The 26,966-nt window shown below is 38.5% G+C and overlaps 3 protein-coding genes and 1 long non-coding RNA gene across 4 annotated transcripts; all 4 read left to right on the top strand.

Moving 5' to 3' along the window:
* The first annotated feature begins 305 nt into the window (after positions 1 to 305).
* On the top strand, positions 306 to 2,203 carry rh50 (Rh50-like protein). Its single transcript, XM_032513370.1, has one exon. The coding sequence runs from the start codon at positions 583 to 585 to the stop codon at positions 2,047 to 2,049; it is 1,467 nt and encodes a 488-aa protein (XP_032369261.1). The 5' UTR covers positions 306 to 582; the 3' UTR covers positions 2,050 to 2,203.
* Positions 2,203 to 26,946, top strand: LOC116687771 (uncharacterized). Its single transcript, XR_004331629.1, has 3 exons — positions 2,203 to 2,213; positions 13,649 to 13,655; positions 26,086 to 26,946. It is a non-coding gene; the product is annotated as an uncharacterized LOC116687771 (long non-coding RNA).
* ssr1 (signal sequence receptor, alpha) lies at positions 14,617 to 20,413 on the top strand. The gene is made up of 9 exons (XM_032513371.1): positions 14,617 to 14,810; positions 16,109 to 16,227; positions 16,316 to 16,409; positions 16,615 to 16,742; positions 17,549 to 17,683; positions 18,106 to 18,182; positions 19,101 to 19,179; positions 19,460 to 19,553; positions 19,686 to 20,413. The coding sequence occupies exons 1-9, from the start codon at positions 14,741 to 14,743 to the stop codon at positions 19,748 to 19,750; spliced, it is 861 nt and encodes a 286-aa protein (XP_032369262.1). The 5' UTR covers positions 14,617 to 14,740; the 3' UTR covers positions 19,751 to 20,413.
* On the top strand, positions 21,435 to 25,117 carry LOC116687769 (neuritin). Its single transcript, XM_032513372.1, has 4 exons — positions 21,435 to 21,515; positions 21,658 to 21,746; positions 22,537 to 22,696; positions 23,424 to 25,117. The coding sequence occupies exons 1-4, from the start codon at positions 21,454 to 21,456 to the stop codon at positions 23,641 to 23,643; spliced, it is 531 nt and encodes a 176-aa protein (XP_032369263.1). The 5' UTR covers positions 21,435 to 21,453; the 3' UTR covers positions 23,644 to 25,117.
* Positions 26,947 to 26,966: the final 20 nt, after the last annotated feature.

Raw genomic sequence — 26,966 nt, 5'->3', positions numbered from 1 at the left:
GAGTCATCAGCATGGACAATACCTGGACCCAGTAACTGAAGCAGTTAGAGGGAGTTCAGCCGTCATTAATTGTATTAAGGCCAACTATTCCGCACCAAAGCAACAATGATGTTGATGGCGCTTTTTTCATGGTGTATTATTATCATTTGAGCAATGCAACACACAGTAATAATAATTTAGACATTGCAAATTACATTAACATTAGACAACTGAAGGTAATTGTGAATTAAACTACTGCTGGCACAGCATTTACTGTCAGAATGCGGCCTCCGTTTTGTTAATGTGTCAAATTAACAGCACCCTTATTCATATTTTATTAGCACTAAATCATGCTCTGGAAATCTACCTTGGGTGAGGAAGAGGTAGAGCTTTTAACAGGACTGTGATGTTTGACATGAGGGGAAGAGAGAAGGTAATCTGAAGGATTAAAGTACAGTCTGCACTCAAGGTGCTGCAGAGTAAGCCATGCGTTTAGTGGGGCTATGCTCCTTAACCTACCATAAACTGCTCTTATCTGATAAAGTAGAAGTATAAAAGGAATGGTGCTGCAGCTGGGTGAGCAAATGGAAGCAGTGCATCATCATGAATGTGACTACAAGTTTAAAAGTGCGCCTGCCGGCACTCGTGCTAGTGTTGGAGGTTGTCATGATAGTTCTTTATGCTGTTTTTGTCACTTATGATGACAATGCCAATGCTAAGCTGCAAAACAATAAGACCAACCCGATGGAGAACTCCATGTATGGAGACTATCCCTTCTTTGCCGACGTGCAGGTGATGATCTTCATAGGCTTCGGCTGCCTGCTGGCCTTCTTCCGATTTTACGGTTTCAGTGGAATGGTCTTCAACTTTCTTACGGCTACATTTGCGATCCAGTGGGCAATCCTGATGCAAGGTTTCTTCCAGTTTTACTATGATGGTAAAATTCACCTGGGAGTGATCAACCTTCTGAATGCAGAGTTTGCCTGTGCTGTGGTGCTCATCTCTTTCGGAGCTGTGCTTGGGAAGACAAGTCCCGTTCAGCTCCTGGTCATGGCACTGCTGGAGATCTCTGTCTTTTCTTTGACAGAGTGGGCTGTGTTGAAATATATTAGAATCAATGATGCAGGTGGCACTATTCTTATTCACCTGTTTGCCTGCTACTTTGGTCTAGGGGTGACGTTTGTGCTCTATCGCCCAAGCCTGAATGAGGGACATTCTAAAGAAATTACTAGCTACCATTCTGACATTCTCTCTGTAATGGGAACCTTGTTCCTCTGGGTGTTTTGGCCTTCATTTAACTCTGCTCTGACCTTTAAGGGTGACGATCAACACAGAGCAATACTTCACACTTTTATAGGTCTCAGCTCATCCACTATCACCGCCTTTGCACTCTCTGTATTGTTCAATAAGAGAGGCAAGCTCACAATGGCTGATATTCAGAACGTGACTCTGGCAGGTGGTGTGACAGTTGGAGCGTCTGTGGACATGATGATTTCCCCTGTAGCTGCATACGCCCTGGGCATCATGGGCTGCATTGCTTGTTTCTTTGGATACAAGTACCTGACTCCATTTTTGGCCCGACGCATGAGGATCCAAGACCAATGTGGTATTCACAACCTCCACGGGCTTACTGGCCTCATATCATCTGCTGCAGGGATCTGTGCCATCCTGCTAGCCACTGAAGAAACCTACGGGCCCAGCATGTACCAGATATTTTCCCATCGTGCTCCACCTGAGGGAGATCCAAAGCTCCTGGAACTGCAGAGGCTGATTCCTGGGCTGAAGCCGGGCTTAGGTCGTACTGCGCAGGAACAAGCTCTCTTCCAGGTGGCAGCTGTCTTCTCCACCATCGCAGCATCTGCAATTGGTGGGCTGCTCACTGGTTTGGTCATGAAGCTGCCTTTCATGGCATCCCCATCTTACCAGGACTGCTTTGATGATGAGCTTTTCTTTGACATGCCCTCTGACTTTGACAGTGTAGAAGTGATTAAGACCCCTATAAGCTATGATGAAAAGATACAAATGAGCTCTATGACCACCAAAGTCAACACACTGAGGCAGTCATTATGAGTCATTCCATGTTTAAATTGTCATCTCACCTGTTTCAAGTGTTATGTGTGATTGATAATTATTCCTGTTGGAGAGATGACATACAATATATATGGTTTTAAACATTAGCCATTCACCAAAAGCTATGGTTTTGTATGCAAAATGGCAAAATGGAAAAAGGGAAAGTAAAAGTGTAAAATATGATCATATTATTAACACGATAGATGAGTAATTTCATTGCATATCAAACCTGCCCGAAAACTCTGAGATCTGTACTCAGATGTCCACGAAGGTTGTTTAAAAGGGGAAAGTTTCAAAAAAGATTTTTTTCCTTTGTTGAAATATATAAATCAGTCATTACTTTTATTTTAATGATGATATGCTAAAATCCTATACATATTTCATTAATTCATTGAACGATTTTTTAAATACTCTTATAATAAATTATAATAAACATTTTGTTATTAACAAACGCCACAATATTTTTGTACAGCAGGTCCCCGAGAACCTCTGTGAAGTTTTTTTCACCAAACATTTTTTAACAATTAGTTGCTAAAGTCATACCTCATACACATACATTGCCAAATAGGTGTATTTAAATATATTCATGTAAAATATAACTTAATTGATTTAAAAGCTATCACTGCCCAGCCCAAATAATAAAGGATATCCTGCACATGCTAGCCAAAGAGTGTAAAACATCAAGCATCTGAAATAACATTATCTCACTAACCTATAAATAACTGCTTAATGCCAAAGCTCCTGCTTACTTTTCTGGAGGTAAAGTTTAATTAGAAAGTTGCTTGATTTACACTGTAAGCACTTGTATTTTGTTTACTCTTTGTTTGTCCGTATTCGGCAGCTTCAGCTAAAATAAATGGTGTGTTTGAGTCAATTGAGTCAATAGTTTTTTTCCTAAAAAATAATAAATACCAAATAACAGGTAATGTTTTGTCCAGCTAGGGTTGTGATTGCCTATATTAAAGTGCATGCCTATAGTTCCAAAGGTTGAAGAACTTTCTCTATCACTACGGATAACTGATAGCATCAACAAAGTGCTTTATCTAATCAGCAAATCTCCAAAGTTCTATTCATTGTCTGTGTAAATTGCATTATATATAGAGTTTATAACTCACAAAGTGCTGATACATGCTTTGGTGTTGATTTGATCATTATCCTCATGGAAAATTCCTCCAATGGAAATTTTGTGTCACCGAATAACAAAAATGATGAAAACATCTGGTATATTAAATAAGCAAACACACCACCTTGGTGGTTGCCCACAAATATGTCAGTTCAGATGTAGATTGATGGTGTCAATTTACTTACCACTTTATCTGCATCACTCTAATATTTCTACTGTTCAACAACTGTATTTTAAACATTTTAAAATGTGCTACACATAAAACTAAATCAAGCAAGCTCAATCGGTTGATCTTGGAACAGCAGTGGCTTGACTTAAATGCTAACATCAGCATGCCAAGATTGCTTATTATGACAATGCAAAAAAAGGCTGATGTTTAGCTAGTAATGTATCTTCACTGTCTCAGTTCAGCATGTTAGCATGCTAACATTTGTTCCCCAGCACTTAACACAAAGTACGGCTGAGGCTAATGGGAATGTTCATCTGCGATTTGACCTTTTTAATGTGCCCTTCTCATCTGAGTTCCTGCGTTCTGTTGGCGGATGATGTTACAACCATGCTGTAACTAGCCATTAATCATTATAAAAGTTGAACATCTTCCACACTGATCATTGCTTCCTTAACTGCCATCATAAAAAGGGTTAGGTGATATAAAATACAAAGTACAGACCAAAACAACCTTTCTCTTCAGAAGCCTAACACATATAACTATAAGGACACTCTGAGAGCGCAGACCGGCATGCCCTTTTTCCAACTGTTAATGCAGTGCTAATTTTCCCAATTGGAAACAAATTTGTCCAATTATTCCGACATCATGTGAATGCAGCACAAATGCTCGTAACATTAACAAAAGCGAAAAAATAATTTATGTATCCGCCCCGTGATTCGGATCCGCTCCAAAATTCTTCCTTCGCTAAAGCTACACCGTTCCACCAAGTTTTATGAAATTGAGCCAGTAGTTGTTTTTTCTTAATCCTGCTGACAGACAAGCCATCAAACGGACAAGAAACATAACCTCCTTGGCAGAGGTAATAATATATTTTGATCTTATGGGTTGAAGCAAAGAGTGAGTTGCAAAGGTTCAAGGTGAAAATGAAGGACTTCTTCCACTATGTAAAGCGTACCTGCTTTATTGTGTACATTGTGTCACAATGACATTTTACAGAACTAACCACTGAAACACTTAAGAAGAAAAAAATGTTAAAGACCTACTTTCAACAAAGTAAACAAAATGTAAAACTTTTGGCATTCCGTATTATTTAGAGTTGTCTATTGCAGTGTCCCCTTTTGGTCACGTCAGATGTAACAGTTTTAAACGGTAACCTATAAAAAAGTAAGTCATATTAATTTAACCTCAGGAAAAATTACAGCAACCCAGCTAACAATTTTGGTTCCCAGAACGTTCTGGGAACGTTCGTTTTGTGGTTGTGGGAACGTTCCCTGAAGGTTTTGTTTGGTTGTAGTTTGGTTGTCTGCTGGTTAATTGGAAGGTTTCTTAACGTTCCGGGAACGTTCGTTTTGGTTATCGCGAACGTTTCCGGAACGTTCTCCTAACGTTCTCTAAAAGTTACAACCTTTAGAGAACGTTAGGCGAACGTTCCGAAAACGTTGCAACCTTTAGCGAACGTTAGGGGAACGTTCCCTTAACGTTGCAACCTTTAGCGAACGTTAGGGGAACGTTCCCTTAGCGTTGCAACCCTCAGCGAACGTTACGGAACGGTCTCTTAACGTTAGGGGAACGTTCGCTGTAACCAAAAACGAACGTTCCCAGAACGTTAAGAAAACCTTCCAATAAACCAGCAGACAACCAAACTACAACCAAACAAACCTTCAGGGAACGTTCCCAGAACGTTAAGAAAAGCTTATTCCCCTAACCTTTAAACACACCCATACTCTATGTGTGTATGTATGTACTGTAAATACACACGTACATACATACAAAAGTTATATTAGTAGGAAGGAATAAACAGGCAAACTTGATGGCATTTCAAACTTTAATATTCAAACAACTGAAAAAGAAACAACAAAGATAAGGATGTAGTGTAATGTAGTGCAAGATGCATAAAGATGGTTTTGTAAAGTGTGTGCAAAATAAGTCACTAAAACAATATATTAATAAAAAAGTTAAAAGGGGCTCCATGGCTCAGTCCTTCTCAGCTGGCCTATAAAGAAATAAACAAAAGTTAGACATGTAATACTAAGAATGAACACAACACATTTTTTTTGATGAACTTTCTTATGAACATAATGCAGAAGAACTTAAATTTACCGTCTGTGTGGGCAAACTTCAGAACTTGCCCAATCAATCCTCCGCTTCTGCAGCAGTCAGCGCAGGGAAGTTTTTCTGGCAGGCCGCTAGAGTAGAAGTCAAAATGAAGCAAAGTTATAGGTCAAATTAAAACCTCTTGTCAGCCAAGCTAAGCATAATACTAATGTGAAGAATAAAATAAACCTGCCTGTTATAACCCTGCATACAGCCAGGTCCTGGAAGGCTTTCTTTGTCTTTCTTCCCCGCAGGCTGTACTGTATCAGCAGCATGCGGCGGACGGCATCACCTCCAGTACAACCACCGAAGGTTGACCGGAAAATTGCTGTAAAACATATAGTAACAGATTATGCATACAGTGTAGAGCTTGTACAATCTCATTTTGTAAGAGAAGTCAGTTCAGTTAAGATATTAGATTTTATGCAATTATATAGTGTTTGTCTTAGGGCAGAACTATGGCCACTTAATTTCCATATTGTTCCTCCTCTCCATACACACATACATACATCCAACATACATACAAACACGTGAGCAACCTGAGTCTTACCTCTCATTTTGATCTCCATGTCTGAGCCACCTCCCTCTGTGTGAGTTCTTCTGTTTAAAACAACAAAAATGTTGTGTTACTCTAGTGATCCTTGCCATTAAATTGTACTTCTTTGCAAATACAAAATCAAAGCAACTGTACCTTCAACTGTGTCCCAAGATGAAGTGGCAGTCCGTGGTAGGGTCACTAAAGACTCATCCTGCTCTGGGCAACCAGCTGGTTTCCTGCATGGCGTTGATACATATAAAATAAATTATATGATTTTTTATAAGATGAATTTGATAGGTTGCCTGCACATGCCATTACAAAATATGAACCTATTCTTTTATATCAGACAAAATATATATTAAAACACTTACATGCAGGTGGTGGAGGAAGTGTTATCTGCTGAGCTGAAAAAAGACAGGAAGAGACAAACATTAGAACAATCCCATGATATGCACCATGTTGACTGTCATTGGTTCCATGTTAAGAAAATGACTGTTTTATAAATGCATACATAAATTTTAACTTCCAGACAGGGCTTCCAGACGCACGCTCCGTCCTGGACAGTTTATCTGGTCGTGCAACAGATTCATCTGTAATACAGAGACCATATAGCGTGTACCCATTGCAAAATCTGTGATTTGAAATATGTGAAAAAATGTAGTCTATAATAAAGGTCTTACCATCACTTGAAGAATCTGTCATGAACCTCCTTGGGCGTCGGCGCTGCCTTTTTTGGACACTTGCTTCATCTTCTGTCTGGATGCTGGTGTCCCTCAGCCGCCGACACCGGTCCACAGCTTTGGCGTAGGAATCTATGTTAAGAGAACATTTGTGATCCAGTAGTGCAAAAAAAAGAAGAAAGAAAAGCAGTTCCATACAGAGAAAATTATTTATTTACATATAGTATAGCAGCAATAGGTTACCTGTACACAGCCATATTTTTTTAACTGGATATTTGGCCCAGCTGCTGTTGGGCAAATGGCACGCTGTGATTTGGAGCAGAGCGAGGTGACATGGAGCTCCTGTAGAGCATGAGCAGATAATCCATCTTCTCCTCAAATGTCTCCATCCGGATTCATCTGAAATAACAGATCATACAATTTGTACTGATTGCAAAAATATTTAAAATGTATACAGTCAGTGTAAACATTGAACGTGACAAGATTTCTGCATTGTACCCCAGATACTTTGTAATGGGGAGACACAGCATCCACAGAAATGCATAGTGTAAAGCCAGTACTGCAGCTGTGTAGCAACACATTACGTCCCTTGCTGTAGCCTTCACTCAGCTTGACGATAACTGGCTAAAGTGCGTTGCAAGATGGCTGCCTATCTACCTGGACTAAGGATTTTGATTATTTTGGCTTTATTTATGTACTGTACTACACTAATTAAAAAAAGACCGAAAACTGATATCTTATTTGTAACATAAACAAAAGCATTTTAACATGATTACACAAAACTTACAATGCAACAAAGCAGAAACGTCGTGCACAGCAGCAAACAAAGGGAAAGATTTAAGCAATCCATTTAAAGCCCAACTCTGGCCTCGCCCTTTTGAATGGGAGTGCTACTACGGGCCCTTCTATGATAGCATCAAGTCAACATTTTTAAAACACTAAGAAGGCTCGACACAGCATGAGACTTTACTCCAAGTCTCACCTGGGGCTCAACACATAAACTCAGCATTGAGAACATGGTTTGTGCACAAATAGTTTACTAAACAGAAAAGACTTGGAGCAGCTCACTGCATGACTAGCATAGCACAATGGCGGACGACGTTGAAAAACTAACTAAAGTTAGTTGTTTACTTCAGCCAAACTTTTATTTTTGGTCAACCTAACAAGAACCGGAATATAACAAACCCATACGAGGGAAAGAGTTTAATGTTAAACCACAAACCCTCCCATTACAACAACAACAACATCATTAAACTGCAAAGTATTTCGCTTACCTCTCAGTGAGCTGGGCCGCGTGGTCCGTCCTGTGGCTTTCTCTTCTTCTAACGGGGGAATCGGTCTGCTCAGAGCAGCGGCCCCCTACTGGTGTGGGGTTGTAACGGTTAGGTTTTCAAACTGAATAAAGAAGTGAATTATCTTAGTTGTGAAAATCGTCCCATTGATAGATTCCTCTTTTAAGTTGTTTCACGAAGACAGTTAAAAAACCGAAGTCAAGCACAAAAGTACTATTTTAAGCTAAATTGATATCAGCCTTAAAATAAATGTTATGCTTTCTTAAATTTTATAAGTCAAATCATTTTTGAGTGAATAAATCAAGTGACAAACCATGCTACTTCTAATTTCGAACAACCAAAAACAACCAAACGGGAACGTTGTTTGAAGGTACGGCGCAACCGCAGGGGAACGTTACCGTTGGTTGGTTCTCTTAACGTTTAGAGAACGTTATAACCAGGAGGGAACGTTCCCTAAACGTTAGCTTTTGGTTTGGTTCGAACGAACCTTTAGAGAACCAAAAACTAACGTTCCCTAACGTTCCCTAAACGTTCTGTGTTAGTGGGGAAGGAGATGCAGCTGGCATTTACAGTATACGTGACGTTATCAGTAGAAAATTAGAGGGTCAGCAATTTTTGAGTTTAGTCAGATATTGATCGATTGGTATGTGAGTAACGTATTAAAAAGTCCCTCCTACACTCAAAATTATGTTTTTCTTATTGTTAGATTTTTGAGATTCACCGTGCAGAGTGACTGCACCGATATCTAATTAAGGAAGAAAGTTTCTCTGTGCTCAGACAAGACCCATCACAACTGATTTGTGATAGAAAACCTGGCACTTGAGACTATTTTTGCTGGGAAAAATATGTAAACATGTAAAAAACAAATTACATTTCAAAGCACAGTATTTTTATGTCTTCAAAAATTTACGTTTAATCATCCATGGGTATCATTTCAGTAAAGATCACACAACTAATTAATCTCAGTGTGATTTAGTATAGAACCAACAGTTTAAAAATAACAATCTTACAAAAACACCTGTAAAATATGGAGCCTACTGAACTTTCTCTTGTAAAGCAACTGAGTTTGTATGCATGAGCGGTATGATATGCACCACCTGGAAAAACAGAAAGGTTTGTCATTGTTGATACAATGTCAAACAACAAACAGTGCCATCCTGTGGTGGCAGATCAAGCTGCACAAAGACCATTCATGGCATCTCAGAGATGGTTGGCGTAGCCCTCTCCACTGTCTGCAGTGTCAATGGTTTTGGTGCGCTGGTTTTGCACAGAAGCATACAGATCAGACAGGGTGGAGACAGCATCTGCGTCACCTTCGTCTTCCTTCTCTGACTCCGGCTGCTCCTCTAAATGAACTACATCTGAGTACTGTATCTGTGGAGAGCTGCGGCCAGACTGCGGCCTGGGAGTCTTCAAGGTCAGGTTGGCATAGCAGTCCTGAGTTTTGGACTGAAGGGAGAAACAAAAAAACAATAATGCAATGCCATAACACAACATTATATGTACAGGACAGGTTTATAGATGTAGTGACACTTTTAGTAAAATAATCCACCATCAAAAACAACCCTGTTATGTCCTTACAAAGGCATTCTGCACCAAATGTTCAACAGGTAAGACCTCAATCTTTGAAAATAAGTTTAAGGACTATACCTGTGTGTTAGAATTGACTCTATTTTGAGGATCAGCTCCTGTGAACAAAGTCATGCCTGTGGAAAACAACATCACACTGTAAACAGACACAGACAAAGGCACTGAAAGAGACACAGGTGTACAGTACACTTACTTGTCTGCATGTAGCTTATATTTCCATAAATAGGATTGTCTTCCATCTGCCTTGGACTCTGCCTTTTATGGGACAAACAAAGAGGAAATATAATTTTTGAATTGTCAGTTGGCAATCACTTCTGAAAGGTCATTAGAGGACGTTAGGTTGTCTTTGCCTTCAAACATTTAAAAAATAAAGGCTACATACCTTTGTCTTGTCCATGGTATACACATCCATGTTCCTGTTGCAGTATAAATAATTGTACACTCACCATCACAAACAGAAAATGAATTTGTAATTGACTGGATTTTTCACAAGCAAATAACATAATTACCTGAGCGACATTTTGATATGCAGCAAAAAATATTCCAAGATAGTGAGAGGACCAGCATTGTGCTGATAACAATTAATAGCACATTTAGATGAAAATGCGCACCAAACAAGTTCCAACCTGTAGACACAGACAAAAAGAACTATGTTTATTTTGGATCATTTAAAATAATTTATAATACCCCGACTTGTTTTTTAAAAAGATATTCTTTCAGTAATAAGTTGTGTTGGATTTGTTTTTTTCCACCAAAAGCTTCAGCTACTTAGTTAAAATATAAAAATGATATTGACTCCTACTGCATGCAAATATCCAGAATCTATGACTGTTGAAATATTTTAATTTAACTTTATAACATAAGGTGCCCATTCTCCTTGTCTGGAGGGTTTATGTTTCCATATAACCACATTTATTCAGTTGTGTGAGGAAACTGAAAGCAGCACCTAGAGAAAACCTTTGCAGAAATGGAAACATGAAAACTTCACACACAAAAACCCCACCTGCAGAATGAAGTGACACTGAAATTAAAAGAAAGTCTATTTATAGAGCACATTTTATACACAAAGGCAGTTGAAAATGCATAATGATAATGCACAAAGGACATAGATACAGCATTAAAAAAATTAAACAAAACATCTAGACAATCCTGTAAAATTGAGAAGCCTGAGAGAAAGCATAGGCTCGGATTGAATGCAGCTTTCTGTCCAACAGAAGATGTGGTTTTTACTGAGATGCTTGCACATAACAGATTGCACAGTGCAGTAGGTTTCTGTTGCAATAATTCATCAGCAAAAAACTCTCCAACACCTTGTTTCAGTCCAATGTACTGTCAAGACTACTCTTACATTACACTGAACCTATATTTTGCTTAAATTAAGTAAAATATTCAAGCAATTTACTATTTTTTTGTCTTAACCAAACATGAGATGGAAAAATGCTTTTCAAAATCCTATTTTTGTTCCACTCACTGTTGTTCTTTTTGGCTGATATTATTACTAGTCTCTCTGAACCATGTTGTCATACTGTCCAAACACAATAAGATAAGAGAAGATAGACTTCCCTTTATTGATCCCGCAATGGGGAAATTCAGGTGAGAGAAAAAAAGAGTTGATTAAAATCTTTCTAGACTTTTCAGCAAAGACACTTTATGAAAAGCACTGCCAATGTTGTTTTTTGAGGGTATTATTTTTATTTACACTAAATATTCTTCTAAGGAGACTATATAAGTGATATAGTGTGTGTGTGTATGTGTGTGTGTGTGTGTGTGTGTGTGTGTGTGTGTGTGTGTGTGTGTGTGTGTGTGTATAAGGTTCATACATATACTTTATTTAATACACATAATTACAATATACAGCATATCATATTATAATGTATTTAATAGTATATAATTGTTGTTCCCATTGTTGTGGTGTGATACACAATGTAAAACACATTCTGTGCATGATGTTGCATGTTGTCGCCGTTGGGCAAAGCAGCACCAACCTAATTAGCTCTCTGAGCGATACTTAAGCATGACTCTGACTGTTTCACTGGCTGCCTTCATTTAGTTGCAGTTTCATCAGAGAGTTTCTTAATGGAATAATTAGACCACATTGTTGAAGGAAAATATACTAATATCCTGGCAATAGACTAACCTCTTCAAAAAGAATATGGAATGAGACCTCTCTATACCATATTACCTAACCAGTTGCCGTAGGAACCACCAGCTCAATGTTTTCAACTGCAATATGACGTGCATATGTTTTAAATGCCCTTTCAATCTCACATCAACCCTTACATTAAGAATGATCATGTTAATGTCTCACATTTAGATGACATTTATAATATCAATCAAGACTTACCATCTTGTTGTGTCCCATTGCAACTCTCATCGGTGGCCATGAAGCTTTAACCAAACAAATGTATCTCACTGTCTGTCTCTTTAACAATGCTGTAAATCGGATGAAGAAGGCTACAGCACCTGTTGCATGTTTATCCTCACACGCTGTGATACTGCTCAAAGAAGTAGACGGATTTTTTTTTTTTCAAAGGATTGGTTACAGGATGTATGCTTTTGCAGGAAACCACAAACACTTTTTATACTGAGAAAAACATCAAGGCAACACATAGTGAGAATGTGAACTTCTTTTTGACAATATTAAGGAATAGTATAGTTAAAACAACCAAATTTCAAACATGTTACCCTGATTATTCCTTTCATTTTGTAATGTTTCTACATTCTTTTGAAGAAAAACAAAGGTTAATGGGTAAATTCTCCTTCAATCCTCAACATTCAAGGAAAGAGGATATCCATATGTCAACTATAAATGACACTTTAACCCAGCTAAAATCAATTATGTATGCATTTAAACACCTGTAAAGTCAGCAGTGAGCTGCTAGGACAAAAATATACTTGTGACAATGACTGACACTAACCAGTAGGTGTGAAGAAAGATTCCATTATTAATGTAACGCCTTCACCTACAGGAGCAAGATCATGTTGGATTATTTAAATTTTACCACGAGCACCTCATTAAATGAAAGCAAACCTCTCTCTGTAGCTGAACCCCCTAAACCTGGGCTGCGGCTGGCAGAACACGCTGTATATTAGCTCCTGTGAAACACTGGGAATCTTACAGGAGGCAAATGTGCCCAGAGAATATCCCAACATGACTGTGTTAACATGCAAACTAGTATCCTGGTTGTACGTCTCGTCCTGTTTTTGATCATATTTTTGATACCTGGACCAGTTCAACCTGGTCATGCTGCTCTCTGTATGCCTGATTCTACTATTCCCCATGTTTCTGATCATCTGTGGGTGCAGCCATGTGTTTGGCTTCTCTACAGCCATCAGATCTCTTTAAATCTTGTTCTGACTGAGTCATCTCAACATTTGAGGATAAATCAAATTTGTTTTATAGACTTTGGATTTACCTTCATTTGATGACCAATACAAAGTGACTTGAGACACATACTTGGTAAAAGAAGGCCGGCCACATACACAAATGCAACTACTGATTTACCCCTTCTGCATACATAAACCCTGGGATGGTTTGCAGTTCACTGTCATTTTTGACAACTTTGTACCTAACCTTCAGTGGTTAAAATCAAGACTGCTTGTCTTTAAAGATGAATTTAAATTCTGTAGTTTGAATAGTTAATGAAAACAGAGGACAGTATAGCCTTTACTATTGTTCTGGGGAAATCCCACAATTGTAATGTTTCACTGTGGGTTTCTAATTATTTAAGATTCTTGCATGCACACTGCAAACTTTTTCACATTTCAGATGACTGTCAATTCAGTGAAGTGGCAACTCAGACCTAACACATCCTCCAGCTGGTTCTTAGATCTGTTTTTATACATCATACATAACACTGGGTGAGTGGGGATGTGTGTGCTACTATAGGTCAAGCCACGTCCACCTTTAGATCATAATACACAGTTATAAGAGAGGAATGTGCTGTGTGTGAGTTTGTACGACTTTATCAAAGAAAGCAGTGCATATAGGACACACAAAAGTGTAAATAGTTTGACATGGGTTTAATAGAGGCAGCTCATCCTGTTGACAATGTGTTGTGTATTGTGTGTATTGTGACTCCATGATTATTCTCTGCTCAAAAGATGGTTTAGGGGCATTGTGTGAGATCAAAAGAATAGTTAGAGAAATAAAACAGGTGCTTCTAAACAGAGAGAAGATCAAAAAGAGGATTCAGTTTGCATTTCTTTTTAATTTAATTTATTTTTTTATAGACCAGGCATCTTTTCTCTTTAGATTTCAATCTACAGTATGCTCCAAATGAGCAATAGTGACATCTTGAGGTCATTTGATCCACATCCTACACTGTTTTAATTTTCTTCCTCATGGCCAGGCTCTCAGCCCTGATACCAAGTTCACACAAACTCAGGCAATTCAAAGACCGATTCATTGTTTCTGCAGCAGACATCAGAAACAATGATGAGAAAATAATGTGGACAACCCTTTTATTTAAGGAGTGCAAGAACATTAAAGTTTCATCTTCACATTGATATTACCATATGGTTTATCATAGCCTATCTCTATAGTTCCATGAATACCTAATTAGGATTGGGCATCTAAGAACCGGTTCCAACTTAGAATTGTTTGGAAAATATGGTTTTGAATCTGATCATCGATTCCAAATTGACCATTGATTCGGTTGAAAGTAAAAGTATGAAAGAACCTATCAGCAAAATGCAAGTGCTACATTAGCAGTAGGCCTAACAGCCTACTCATGCAGAAGAGTAAACCCTGAGTGAGTTAACCATAAATCTCATTATCTGATGCAATAACATGTAAAGCATTACATTTCTGTGGCTGGTCAAGAGAGAGTTAAATTAAATACTTTGTATACTGTTGGGTATGTAAACAATCATAACAACAATCATAACAATCATGCACCAGAGGATGTAAAATTACAAAATAAAATGCACAATATTGTTTGAAAGCAAGTAGCCGAAGTTGTCACACGTGTTCTTGTCTCTCGTAGTCAGACCATTGTCCACAGCGCTGGAGTACATTTTCAGATACTTAGTAAAACACAACTCGCTGGAGCTTTAACAAAAACGGTCGGCCCTCCCAAACCAAACCTCCTCCAGACAGACAGGCGGTTCCATCGTCCTCTTATCCCGCCCACTGCTCTGCTGCAGTCCTCTCCTCTCCTGAACGCTGATGTGTTACTAACTTCAGCCTCCAACTCTGCCAAAATGTTCAATTTCGGATCAAAATTGCTGGTGCTATTACTCCTGGCCTTCCCCTGTGGATTAATATCCATCGGTAAGACATTTTTTTCTTTGAAGCAGACGGTTTATCTCGTCGCTTCACTTCGGCAACAAGTTATTAGACAGCCTCGCACATTGACGTGGCATAGTCACGTAGCTATTCAGCAGCTTTGAGCCACCGCTTTCAATGTAAAGACGTTGTATCCATACGTTTATTCATAGCATAGAGTGGTAGCTCGTCTCTTTCACTCTGAAAACAATCGTCTTCTGTAACCAGCCACTGCGTTCTAAGCGTAGTAAAATAATGTCAGCCATTAAATGTGAAGTTAAATTTCACTTTGTGAGCTTTAGAGGGGATTTTAGACAATGTGTACAAGTTGTTGTGGATGCAGTAGTTCACGGCTCATGCTGGGACACGTCACCATAGATAAGGGGGTAACTTGTGTTTGTTGGTGTCTCTTAAGCTTTTCCCCGCTGACTTGCATTAGAGTTGGGACTTGGATTGTTCCGCTGCTGTTCATTTTACACTGGCAGCAAAGTTTGTCTGCAGACCTGGAAATAATCTACCTGGCAATAATGAAAATGTGTAAACATTCACAATGTGTAAAAATTGGACTTCTTTCATTCAGTTTATATTTGAATTATTGTGAACGCTACTGGTCAATCCAGCTTTAAAACATTTTATTCATTGATTGGTTTATTGCTTAATAGTGTAATATTGTAGTTCTTTTTTTTTAAGTTTTTTGGGGGGTATTTTTCCCTCTATTAGATAGTGACGGTAGATAGACAGGAAAGGTGGGAGGGGGAGGACACACAGCAAAGGGCCGCAGGTCAGACACGAACCCTGGACGCTGCAAAGGAATCAGTCTACATGGTGCGCACGCGCTCACTGGGCGAGCTAGAGGTCGCCCCAATATTGTAGTTCTACCACCAACAAAAGATAATACATTTACATTTTTCCAGAAGATCAAATCGTATTGTTTTCACACTTTTTCCACAGCTACACTGAGCATTGTCCACAAAAAAAACTGTTCAACTCAAACATTGTCAATCAAATACCTTGATATTGCCATACAGTGATGCATGGCAGTGATGCTTTATGACTGTTGGCATTTGTACGAGATATACAAACAAACAAAAAATCAATACAGGCGTTTATTGTCCATTTTGCTTACTAAAAACTGTCAAAAGATTGCTAGCTGAGAACCAACCAGCCAAAACAGTTTGTAACACCAGGAAAATGCACTTCATCAGTATTAATGTATTAACATGTAGTAAGACGGGACAATAATAATTATTTACATTATTTCCTCTGATGGAGAAATCTATGTTTGTGTATTTTGCCCCGTGCAGGCCGGGTCTCTGCAGACTCCCACTCTGCTGAGGACATTGCTGAGGACCCAGATGCTGCATTAGATGAGGAGGAAGATGATGAAGAGGTGCTCGTTGAAGAAGATCAAATACAACCATCGGTATGTTTAAGTCAGATGCAGTATAGCAGTTTCCATAGAGGTACATGCAGATGATTAAGTAACAATATCATGCGTTGGTCCTCCTCAGGAAGGAGACGAAGAAGACTCTGATGAAGCAGCTGATAAACTGTTAACATCTCACCCTGATGCCGACACAACCATCCTCTTCATGACAGGAGAAGGTTGGTTCAGCAGTTATTTTTCAGTCGGTTAGCTTTTACAGTGTTTACACTAAGTGAATGCATCATCCCAGACTGTTTTTATTTTATGGGACAACATAGCAGGCAATCCTGCAACTTGTTTAGTCCATTTTATAAATCATACTTTATTTATATTCATGATTCTTTTACTATATTCATGATTTATTTGTATTCGTAATACATTTAGAGTTTCCTGCCAATGAAATTGTGAGGTTCCTGGTGGGTTTCACCAACAAGGGAAGTCAGGATTTCACCGTTCAGTCGTTGGAGGCCTCCTTCCGTTACCCCCAAGACTTCCAGTTCTACATTCAGAATGTAAGTTTAATCTTTAACTAAAAACTAATTTTTATTTCTTTATTTTAAAATACCGGCAAACATTTGCTGCACATTTTAACTCAGTGTGGAGTTTGATACAAAATCATTTTAAGAATGCTGTTGATTTGTTTTCACTTTGAAATGATCAAAAATGACTCAGTGGCTATGTGTCTCAAAGTTTTTGAGAGTTTTTTTAATGTTTATAAATACTCATGTTAAAAAACAAACAATCGCACATAATGCTCTTTATAATTCAATTCTGATGCCCCCACACCAATTTCTAGCATCTACTAGCAAGTAGATGACAAGCATAAACAAAACATGCATGTCTCGGGCGCCCGATTGGTAGAGTGGGCGCCCATATATAGAGGTTTACTTCTCGACGCAGTGGGCCCAGGTTCGACTCTGACCTGTGGCCCTTTGCTGCATGTCATTCCCCCTCTCTCCCCCCTTTCATTTCATCAACTGTCCTGTCAATAAGGGCCTAAAAATGCCCCAAAAAGGGGCGGCCCCTCGCTCACCCAGTAAGAGTGTTGGCCCCGTGTAGGCTGAGTCCTGCAGTGGTCCAGGTTAGAATCTGACCTGCGGCCCTTTGCTGCATGTCATACCCCATCTCTCCCCTTTCCTGTCTGTCCACTGTCACTATCTAAGAAAGGGAAAAGCCCCCAAAAAATAATCTTTAAAAAAATGAAGAAAAAAAATGCACAAGAAATGTGTCTATGTATGTATGTATGTATGTATGTATGTACTGTAGCTACTGTGTCCTTGTATTTTTTTTAATGAAGTGCATTGTATCTTTTGATTAGTTCACAGCTTTGCCTCTGAGCACTGTAGTGCAGCCTCAGTCTCAGGCCTCCTTTGAGTACTCCTTTATCCCAGCTCAGCCCATGGCAGGGCGCCCTTTTGGTCTTGTTATCCTCCTCAACTATCTTGACACTGAGGTAAAAAAAATTTCATTATTTTTTTATTTATTTAAAAAAAAAAATGGTTGGGTGGTGGTCCTAGAGAAAAGATTAAGTGTGATGATTTTTGAAAATGACATGATGCTAAGGTTTTTCTAAGCCCATCTCAGCATCTGATGATTCATGAAAATGAATACCTGAAGAAGCCATTTTAAACAAAGCATTCTGTCTTTATATTCATGTAACAGCTAAATTTTCTGTTTTTGTATTATGGGGATGGCTGGTGGCTCCTTACTGTTATTATTTTTGATTTTGAGCTTTGATTGTTGTTTCCAAGCTATTGACATTGACATTCACATTTTTAAAGAGCAGCTATTAAAACCTTTTAAGAAAGTTTTTGTTTCAAAGTACTTGTTTACGTAGAGTATTCTCTTATCAGTTTTTTTTAAATGTTTCTTAAGGGCAACGTTTTCCAGACTGCCATTTACAACCAGACTGTCACCATCATTGAGCTTGAAGAGGGATTGGACGGGGAAACGTAAGGCTTTCGTTTACTATGTCCTATAATATCATACATCCATCATGCGTACTTGTTTATGAAAATGTAGATAAAGTTGCTCTTTTTTATATTAGTTCACTGAAATAACACACAATAAACACAAAACAAGAAGGAAGACCAAATTGACTGGATAAGAAAAGGCAGTAGGTGGCCTTTTTAAACCAATTTCTGCATCTCAGTTTGCTGTAAATAATGTGTAAATGTAATTATTTTGCCCCCTTTTACTTATTTGAAATGTTTCTGTAGGCTACATAGAGCAGGCTTCACAATACCAGCCTTCCCAGACTATTGCAGCACATGTAAGAACCTGTAAAAGGAGGTGTGAAACTGGCACTAAGAGAATAGTTGTCAGAATTGGGCTGCTGATGCAAGATGCAGAATGTGTCCTCAGCAAATTATTGTGTGTTTTGCATCCTAAAATCTCAAAACTAATCAGAAAAGGTTGCAAGAATGTCAGTTTTGGGCATCATTTGGCCAATTTCGTCAGACTGGTCTTTTTGTTAAAAATATGCAATTACGGATGAGGGAATTTCTTTGCTTAAATGTTGCTACTTTTGATGGCTTGTTTGTGCTCCAATTTAATTTGCATACATTATTTAGTGTAAACTGCAGTATATTTAGGAGAGGTTATAGAAATGTTTTCAAACCACCATCTTCAACTAGCTTGGTTGCTACAATTATTTAAATAGCATTGCAAAAAAGCAGATCCTTTTTTTAAATTGTTAATGGGAATGCAAGTAAAGTAAATAGCATTTCATGCAAGGTTTACATTTTTTTTATTCATCCAGTAGCCATGCATCACTCATAGAGTATTGTATACAAAATCACAACTAAACTGTAACACTTTCAGTGATTTCTGTTTACCAGTTAAAGAGATCACTTTGTTTTTTACCGCAGAATGTTCATGTACATCTTCCTGGTTGGACTGGTGGCCCTGATGCTCTTTGGGATGTACCAGGTCCTGGAAACGAGGACGGTATGTGATTTATTGTTAATGTGAAGATGAGTATGTTGGATTTACATATACTTGGGAGATGGGATGAGTAATTTCCTCTGTTTTGCCTATGCAAATGCAATCAAATGTTTTTGTGCATAAAGTCAACTCAAATGGAAAAGAGTGCAAACTAGCAAGGGGCCTCATCCATCCTCCTCCTTGTGAAATCTCCTTAACAGGGATACATTGATATTACAGCAGACATATGGATAAACAATTTTAAAATTAGACTGTTGTTATATTTCAACTCCTTTTTTTGCAGAAAAAGAGAATCCCAGTAAAAATAGAGAAGGGCACTGGTGGGATGAATGATGTGGACATCAGCTGGATTCCTCAGGAGACTCTCAATGTCATGAGTATGTTCATTTTTATCCCCAACTGTCAAGTAAAAACAGACTGAACAGAGAAGTGATTATTTTGCTCATATTACTGTTGCTCTACATGAAAATGAAGCAACACAGATCTGATCTTTACATCCTGTCTTACAGACAAGGCTTCCCCTAAAGCATCTCCACGGAAACGAACCAATAGGGCAGCTGGAGCAGATCAATAAAACTGTTTTTTTCCATCCATCATCATACTGTCCATCGGGCTTTCAAAGCTCATTTCCTCGCCACAGTAACCAGATTACCCAGCCTGAGCAATGTGTTTGAGATGTTTGTATGGATCTCTCATCCGGCTGCTCTGCTGGAACCTCAACCAAAGAGCATCCTGAACTCTACTGGTCTAATCAGAGCAAGACCATTTAGACACTTGCAGGACTGAACTACAGTTCATTTTAAAGGGACATTTTTATTTCATCTTTTGAAAAAGGTGAATCCCCTCCTCTCCAATGTAAACACCAGTGTGCCTTATCTGTACTGTATCTGTGGTGCCTGCAAAGACTCAAGAAGAAGAGTATACGCAATTGATTAAAGGGTTGCCCACTGACACCCCTCTTTTTTTAGCATCCACTTACATGTAGTTTAATAAAGTACACATTTTGTGTTTCAATGGAGCAATGGCAGCTGCAATTACAACAACCATTAAAACAGTGTTCTCTGGAGGTTTTTGCAGGCTACCCATTTGTTTTCTCACCTTACTTTTGTAATATATGTGTTCATTGGTGGAGCATTTCAAACTCTTTACCAAGTGCCAGTGGTGCAATCTGTCAGATTGCATGCCATTACTTTTGAAAAAAAATATTTTCAAAAACAATAAAAAGGTGAACAAAGTGTAGTTAGTCCTGTTAGTTACTCTCTGGGGAACTTGATTTCCTGAATATTGAACTGTACTGATTCGTACAATCATGTTTTTGGATTTCACAGTACACAGTTTCAGCAAAATGTGGGTGGTGTTACTCAAGGAAACTTTAAAGGAAATGACATGTAGGACTGCAACTAATGAGTCTTTAAATAACCAATTAAATGTTTTTAACGATTTAAAATAAAATGATTTTAAACTTTGTTAAAATCAACTAATCGATTAACAGACTAATGGTTGTATTACTAATGGTAATTAGAAGCTCTAATGGTGTATGTACTGTATGTTTTAAGCCAAACAGTTTGCACGTTTGTTAATCCTACATTTTTATGGCACCATGAAATAACTTACAAACAACCTAATTAAAAGAGGTAGTGTTACATAAGTAACCATACAATTAGGCATCATGTAAATTATGAATATGTACCTGGGTTTCAATTTGCCAATTGTTAAAAGAATAAAGTACAGCAGCCTAATTAGTTATCAGATTAGTTGAAAATATGACTGAATAGCCCACATCAACAAATAATACGGTTAGTAAAATAAAAAAGTGAGTTTAAAAAAATAGGTTTCTTTAACTCCAATTCAAACTTCATTTATTTTACTCTCCTAGTTATCTTTCACTTTTCAGCTATTTCCTCTTTTGGTCTTTGCACAGATTTGATCATTTATTCAATCTATATTTCTCATGCAACATTTCCTGTATTGCTTATGCTTATACGATAATGAGATGGACGTCTACATACACAAAAATGTATAATGACACACCCAATCTTTACGTTGTGTGGTCAGGACTGCATCAGACTTCAATTTAAAACACACGGGATAGCACATAGCGTCTGTACTGTAAGAGTGGAGCTCCTATACATTAAGATGACATCAGATATTAAAATCGAGAAAGTGTCTGATAAGAACAAGCAGGGCATCCTGAGAGTCCTCCCGTTTTGCGTGAGTGTTGCAAGGGGGTTGCGCGGTGGTGGGGAGGTGAGAGCTGTCCGGTGCTGAGGAGGGAAGATGAGCTCAGCGCGCGCTGGGGGGCAGGTAACGTCAGCAGTCGGCCGGAGCAGGGAAAGACGGTACACACACACACACACACACACACACACCAAGTGTTTATCGTCGCTTAATCACACCGAGTCACATTAATAAAGGGCAGCTAATCAGCTCCGTGTGACTCAACTTCGCTTTTTTAATTCCGATTTACTGGTGCCTCGACAGCATCCCGCGCCCTCTGCTCGGCTTGAAATGGGATGATATGGGATTTTTCATGTCGACGAAGAGCGGAGGGATTCTTGCTTTTGCCCTGGGTAAGATATCTCAAGCTGCTCCCTGGGTTTTATTTAGGCTTCGAGCCACTTTGGATGGGTTGACACAGAAAACTGCCTTAAATCTTTTTCTTTTTTTTATCGATTGTAATCTTTATTTATCTCCATCAGTGTTGCATGGTGGTTTTGCGATCTGCACTGTGGCCAACAGCTTGTAGTAGCCTATAGCCTACCCATCGACAATAGATAGCCTACTGGGTGTCCATACTTGTTTTAGGTGATAGTGTGCAAGCTTTCGGGCATAGCCTACAAGATCTAAAACAAAAAACGCACAAAAGTCCTTATTTTTCTCAAATGTCACTTTTTCTAAAATTCGGTGCTTTATCTGGTCTTATTTTGCATTGTCCTATTGTAGAATTTTGCATTTGACATGTTTTAGCATTTAAATTGCAAATAGCTCTGAAGAGAGCATTGCACCCCATGTGGAAGGATTATATGGGATGCTGTGGTCAGGACTATTATCTGGTAACATCTGTTTTACAACCTACCGCCCACTTACTGTCTTAAGTGAAGTATTAAAATGAATGTTGAAAAATGTTGCTATGTAGTTATAAAATAACAAAATCCAACACAAATTGAGTAAGATATTGTTTTTTATTGTGAAAAAGTTGCATAAGCCGTATCTGAAGTGGGGAGATGCTAGAGAAAGATGAACCATACGGAGACTATTTCACACACAAGAAAAATACCAAATTATAAATAAATGAATATAACTTTTGCTTGTGCCTATAAAGTCTGGTCAAATAAGCCATCACCCGTGTCGTTTTTGCAGTATTTCTGTCCTTGATGATGTTGCCAGGAGACTCAGATGCAGAGGTGAACTGTGAGAACATTTATAAGGACTTTTCTGATTGTGTCCTGGAGCTTGGAGAGAGCATGGACAATTATCAGGAGAACGTGACCAGCGAGAGGGGAGTGGAGGCTGTATGCAGGTGATAACAACTTAATCAGTAAGCCATTGTGTGAACAACATGCAGTGTCCATTTGTGCACATGGGACATCCCCAATGGAGTCAGTATGTTGTTTTGAACCTTTTAACCAGAGAATGCGAGAACTGACAAATCAGCTGTGATGGGTTGAAATAAAGACCTTTAGTAAAAAATCTACAGCACTGTACAGAAAACTGTATTTTAGTTTAATTTTACGAAGTAGTTCATGATTGATTGAATTACTTAGGACAAGTACAATATAAAGTGTGCATCTTTTGACAAAATACTAAAGAGACAAAGCAGCTGCCATGATCTCAGAGAGAGAATAGAGAAATGAATGGTGCTAAGACACTGAGCCATTGTACTAAATAATTTATGATTTTGCTGCAGTAGTAATGAAATTCCAGGGATGTTTTTGTCATTGTTACTGCACACACACTCTACAACCCCACCACATTATTGAAGACAAAGATTTACACATTCTGTTAAAAATTGCAATATCTTGCAATATCATCTGTGATATTGTTTCACTTGCTGGTGGCGTTGCCATGGTAATTAAAGCTCAGTTTGACTTACTTGAAGCCATCGTAGCCATCTGAGTGATAGATTACTGGCGAGATAATTAATCCACAACAGCAGTGGATGTCTGCATGCTGTTGCATGCACGGGATGAATTCTTGAGTGAAATGGCAGACGCAGTGATGATCTGATGATCCTTTGTTTGCCACAGCCACTGGGAAGCTTTCCACACATGTGCCCTCACAGCGCTGTCCGACTGCCAGGAGGAAGTCAGCTCCATCTGGGAAACTCTAAGGCAAGACTCCATGAAGATGCGCTTCCAGGGAAGTCTGTTTGACCTGTGCAGTCCCAGCTCCTCGCCCAGCATAAGTTTTCCTCTTGCTGCCCTCACCCTGCCAGTGATAGGGCTGATCATGACTTGGCCCAACTGATACCTTGTATAGATGGGGTGAGGTGAGGGTGAGGAGATGGGAGGGGTAAGGAGAAGGGCCTCAAATTCCCTTGGGTTCATTTCTCTTGAGTTCTAACTCAAAGCCAAGGATTTAAGTGGGACAAGTGTTTTAATAAGGATTATTTTGACACCGAGCCACAGAGTTCTGTGACAAGCCAATCAATATTTGCTGTGATGAATAATGTTTAAAATCTCCTTAAGTACTTCAGCTTGATCCTCCCTTATGTCTGAAAACTGATATTTTAGTTTAGAAAATTACAATCAGCCAATTTATCAGTCCAGGCAGACTAAGCATACACTCTAAGAATTCAAGGGATTACAGAATGTGTGCAGATCAGAACAGTCTGCAGGTTCACACCTGTGGCTCTGGGTTACTAATATACAAGGAGTGGACACAATAAGTGCATCTCATAACCCTTACATTGCCTCCTCGACTCCTCCACTTGTCCACTTGTGTCCCTTCCTCACATCTTAGTCCCCCCACCAAGGAAGTACGGGAGAGACGCAAGGAAATCATGGGAGGAGAAAGGAACCAAGGAAATGTGCTTTTAGAGGAATGAGACTTCCTTTCCTCTGAAGCGTCACATGAATTTGTCAGCTGAACAGGCAGAGTTAACATCTCTTTCAGCTGCACAGCTTCCAGTAAGGCTGCTCTCATATATCCTCACTTATGGCTCCTTGTGAGCCCTCCTCGATGCTCGCTCCTCGGGGCAGAAATGCAAACTTTAACACGGCCTTCCCCGAGGAGGGACAGAACAACTCCTGGTTCAGCCAAGAACTGAGGAGTCGAGAAGGTATCAAATAAGGGTAATGAGATGCATAACACCTGTTCATTCATGATCATTATCATGTTTAGTTTTGTGGATTCAGCTCTGAGGTAATTTTAAAGCAGTATTTGTGGAGTTATTTTGTGCCCATGCCCTGTAACATGGATTGTATGGTTTTGTCATGATAGTTAAAGGAATGGTTCAACATTTTGGGAATTGGAGGGTTAGATCTATACCACTCTCATGTCTGTACACTAAATATGAAGATACTGCCAGCAGCCACTTAGCTTAGCTTAGCACACAGCTCCTATGGCCATGAAATAGTTTGACACATCAATTGCGGTAAAACCACAACTTTTGTATGGATTAAACAAATAAGACGTTATGTTAAAGATATGATGGCAGTTTCCCACCAGTTTCCTTGTCTTTTAGCTGAGCCAAGCTAACTGGCTCCTGGCTGGAGCTTTATATTTAGTGTACAGACACATCCACTACTCGGCAAGAAAGCAAATACTGATAAGTGTATTTCTGAACTAGTGGAACTATTCCTTAAATTAAGAGTTTAAGTGTATGTTAGACACCAAAACACAGATTTTAATCTCTAGGGAGTTTGTATAAATGCAGTCAAACCATTGCGATGTAATTAGCTGCCACAGTGCAAGAAAACATTTAAAGGAGCACTTCACCTAAAAAAACAGCAATATCTTAGAAATTCTTTGCTCTCAGTCATTGCAAAACTATTTGAATATGTTGTTAACCTACTGATCGGTGAAAGGACCAAACCTAAAGACTGAAGCAGACATTAATCTGACAGACTTAATTAAACTAAATCTAGCTACTAAACGATGTTTAGACGTACTACAGGTGAAATGCCCTTTTAATCTGTTTCTAAGTGTAGTAAATGTTTGTGCAAGTGACAATCAAGCCACTTGTTTGTGACACTTTTGATCCCTTTTCCACTTCAGCCCACTGTGGCTGATGTTGCACAGCTGCTATAAAGACACCAAAAACAGACATCCTGACACGGCATCACACGTTCACTCTCTCAGAACCTCGCCCCACGCTTTGGTTCAGTCTTATGCCTGATCAACTAACCTGTTGATGTTTGTGTCAAAAGAAAATCTAAAGTGTGATTGTTCAGTGTTTCATTATTTCCCACTCCACTTTGTGGGAAAATGCTCACTTGCAATTAACACAGTATTACTAAAACTTTACTTGTTAGTACTCTAAGTACTGCATAAATGCAGTTTGTCATACAGTATGTAGATATACTATGCAGGGCGGAATTCTATCACAGAGATTTTCATAGAAGAAGAATAATGCAGCCATGGAGTGTAATAGAAATTCACCAAATAAGCAATGCCTACTCATACACAGTATTTAGTCACCTATAATTAATCTCTAATGAAGTAAAATAAGCTATAGCTAAACAGTAACCTTTTTGAAATAAAATATCCATACAATCACTTTTCTATTATTAGTATTTCAATTGATGATCGACTGATTAATACATTCCATAATTATATCAAACAAAATAGATTCCAAACTGTACTGCTCCATTTATCTCTTTTTTTGCTTTTAATTAATCTAATTTTGTGAACCTTCAAGCTTCAAAAGCAGCCAAGAACAACTGGTGACAAGTGACAGAAAAAAAGACAATGGGTAACAATATAAAAATAAGCCATGAGAGATATCACTAATTGTAATTGTCTTTTATTCAATTTGAAATTAGTATTTAGGTAAAGTTTCTTTCCCGAGAAGGAAATATGTGTTTAATGTTACAGCAGTGGTCACCTAGATTCAGAGCAAACTGAAAAGGAATGAGCGAAAACATCAATTTGTTTTGCTTGTTTGTTTATTTAAAATGGTGTCACGATTTGCATATTTCCTTTAATGCTGATGGTCCTCATAGGAAGGCAGTATCAAAATATGAATGATTTCCTGAATATTTTCCATCATCTTTAATCCCAAATGCATGAACATTTTATTGACTGTACTTCAGAATAATAATAATAGAATTGATGTTACCTTGGACACTGGTACTGATCTGTGCATGAAGTTAGGTTATAGCTCCTTAGTGTATCAGCATCCTTTTTATACAGATTCATTACCCACCCAGCTCCACTTCCACTAGCATGTTGGTTCTAGTTGTTTCTATTTTTTCATGTCTAACGAGTGACCGCATTATGTCATCCATTGTGTGTCTGGTGTTGAGAATACAAAAACAGTTGTGATGTCCTCAAAGCATGAGCAATATGTACAATCTCTTTTTTTTAAAGAGAGGACTCTTATCCCTTTGTATGCTGTTGAAGAAAGCATGAAAAGGATTGTTATCATAATCAGTAGGAACCCTAATGAGAGTTGAAACATGGAAAGAACTTCTGATTGCAAAAACAAGATCAGTATCTATGCTTTGTTTTTAGTTTACGGATTGAAAAGCACACTATTTACAAGACTGTATAAAGCAATATATGGCAAAGTAATGTGTTTGTAATAATAAAGCTCCGTGTTTAAAACATAATGTGTGAGTGCATTA

This window comes from Etheostoma spectabile, chromosome 4 (genome assembly GCF_008692095.1).
Source record: "Etheostoma spectabile isolate EspeVRDwgs_2016 chromosome 4, UIUC_Espe_1.0, whole genome shotgun sequence".
NCBI classification, from domain to species: domain Eukaryota; kingdom Metazoa; phylum Chordata; class Actinopteri; order Perciformes; family Percidae; genus Etheostoma; species Etheostoma spectabile.
This window is presented reverse-complemented; position numbering and strand designations above follow the sequence as displayed.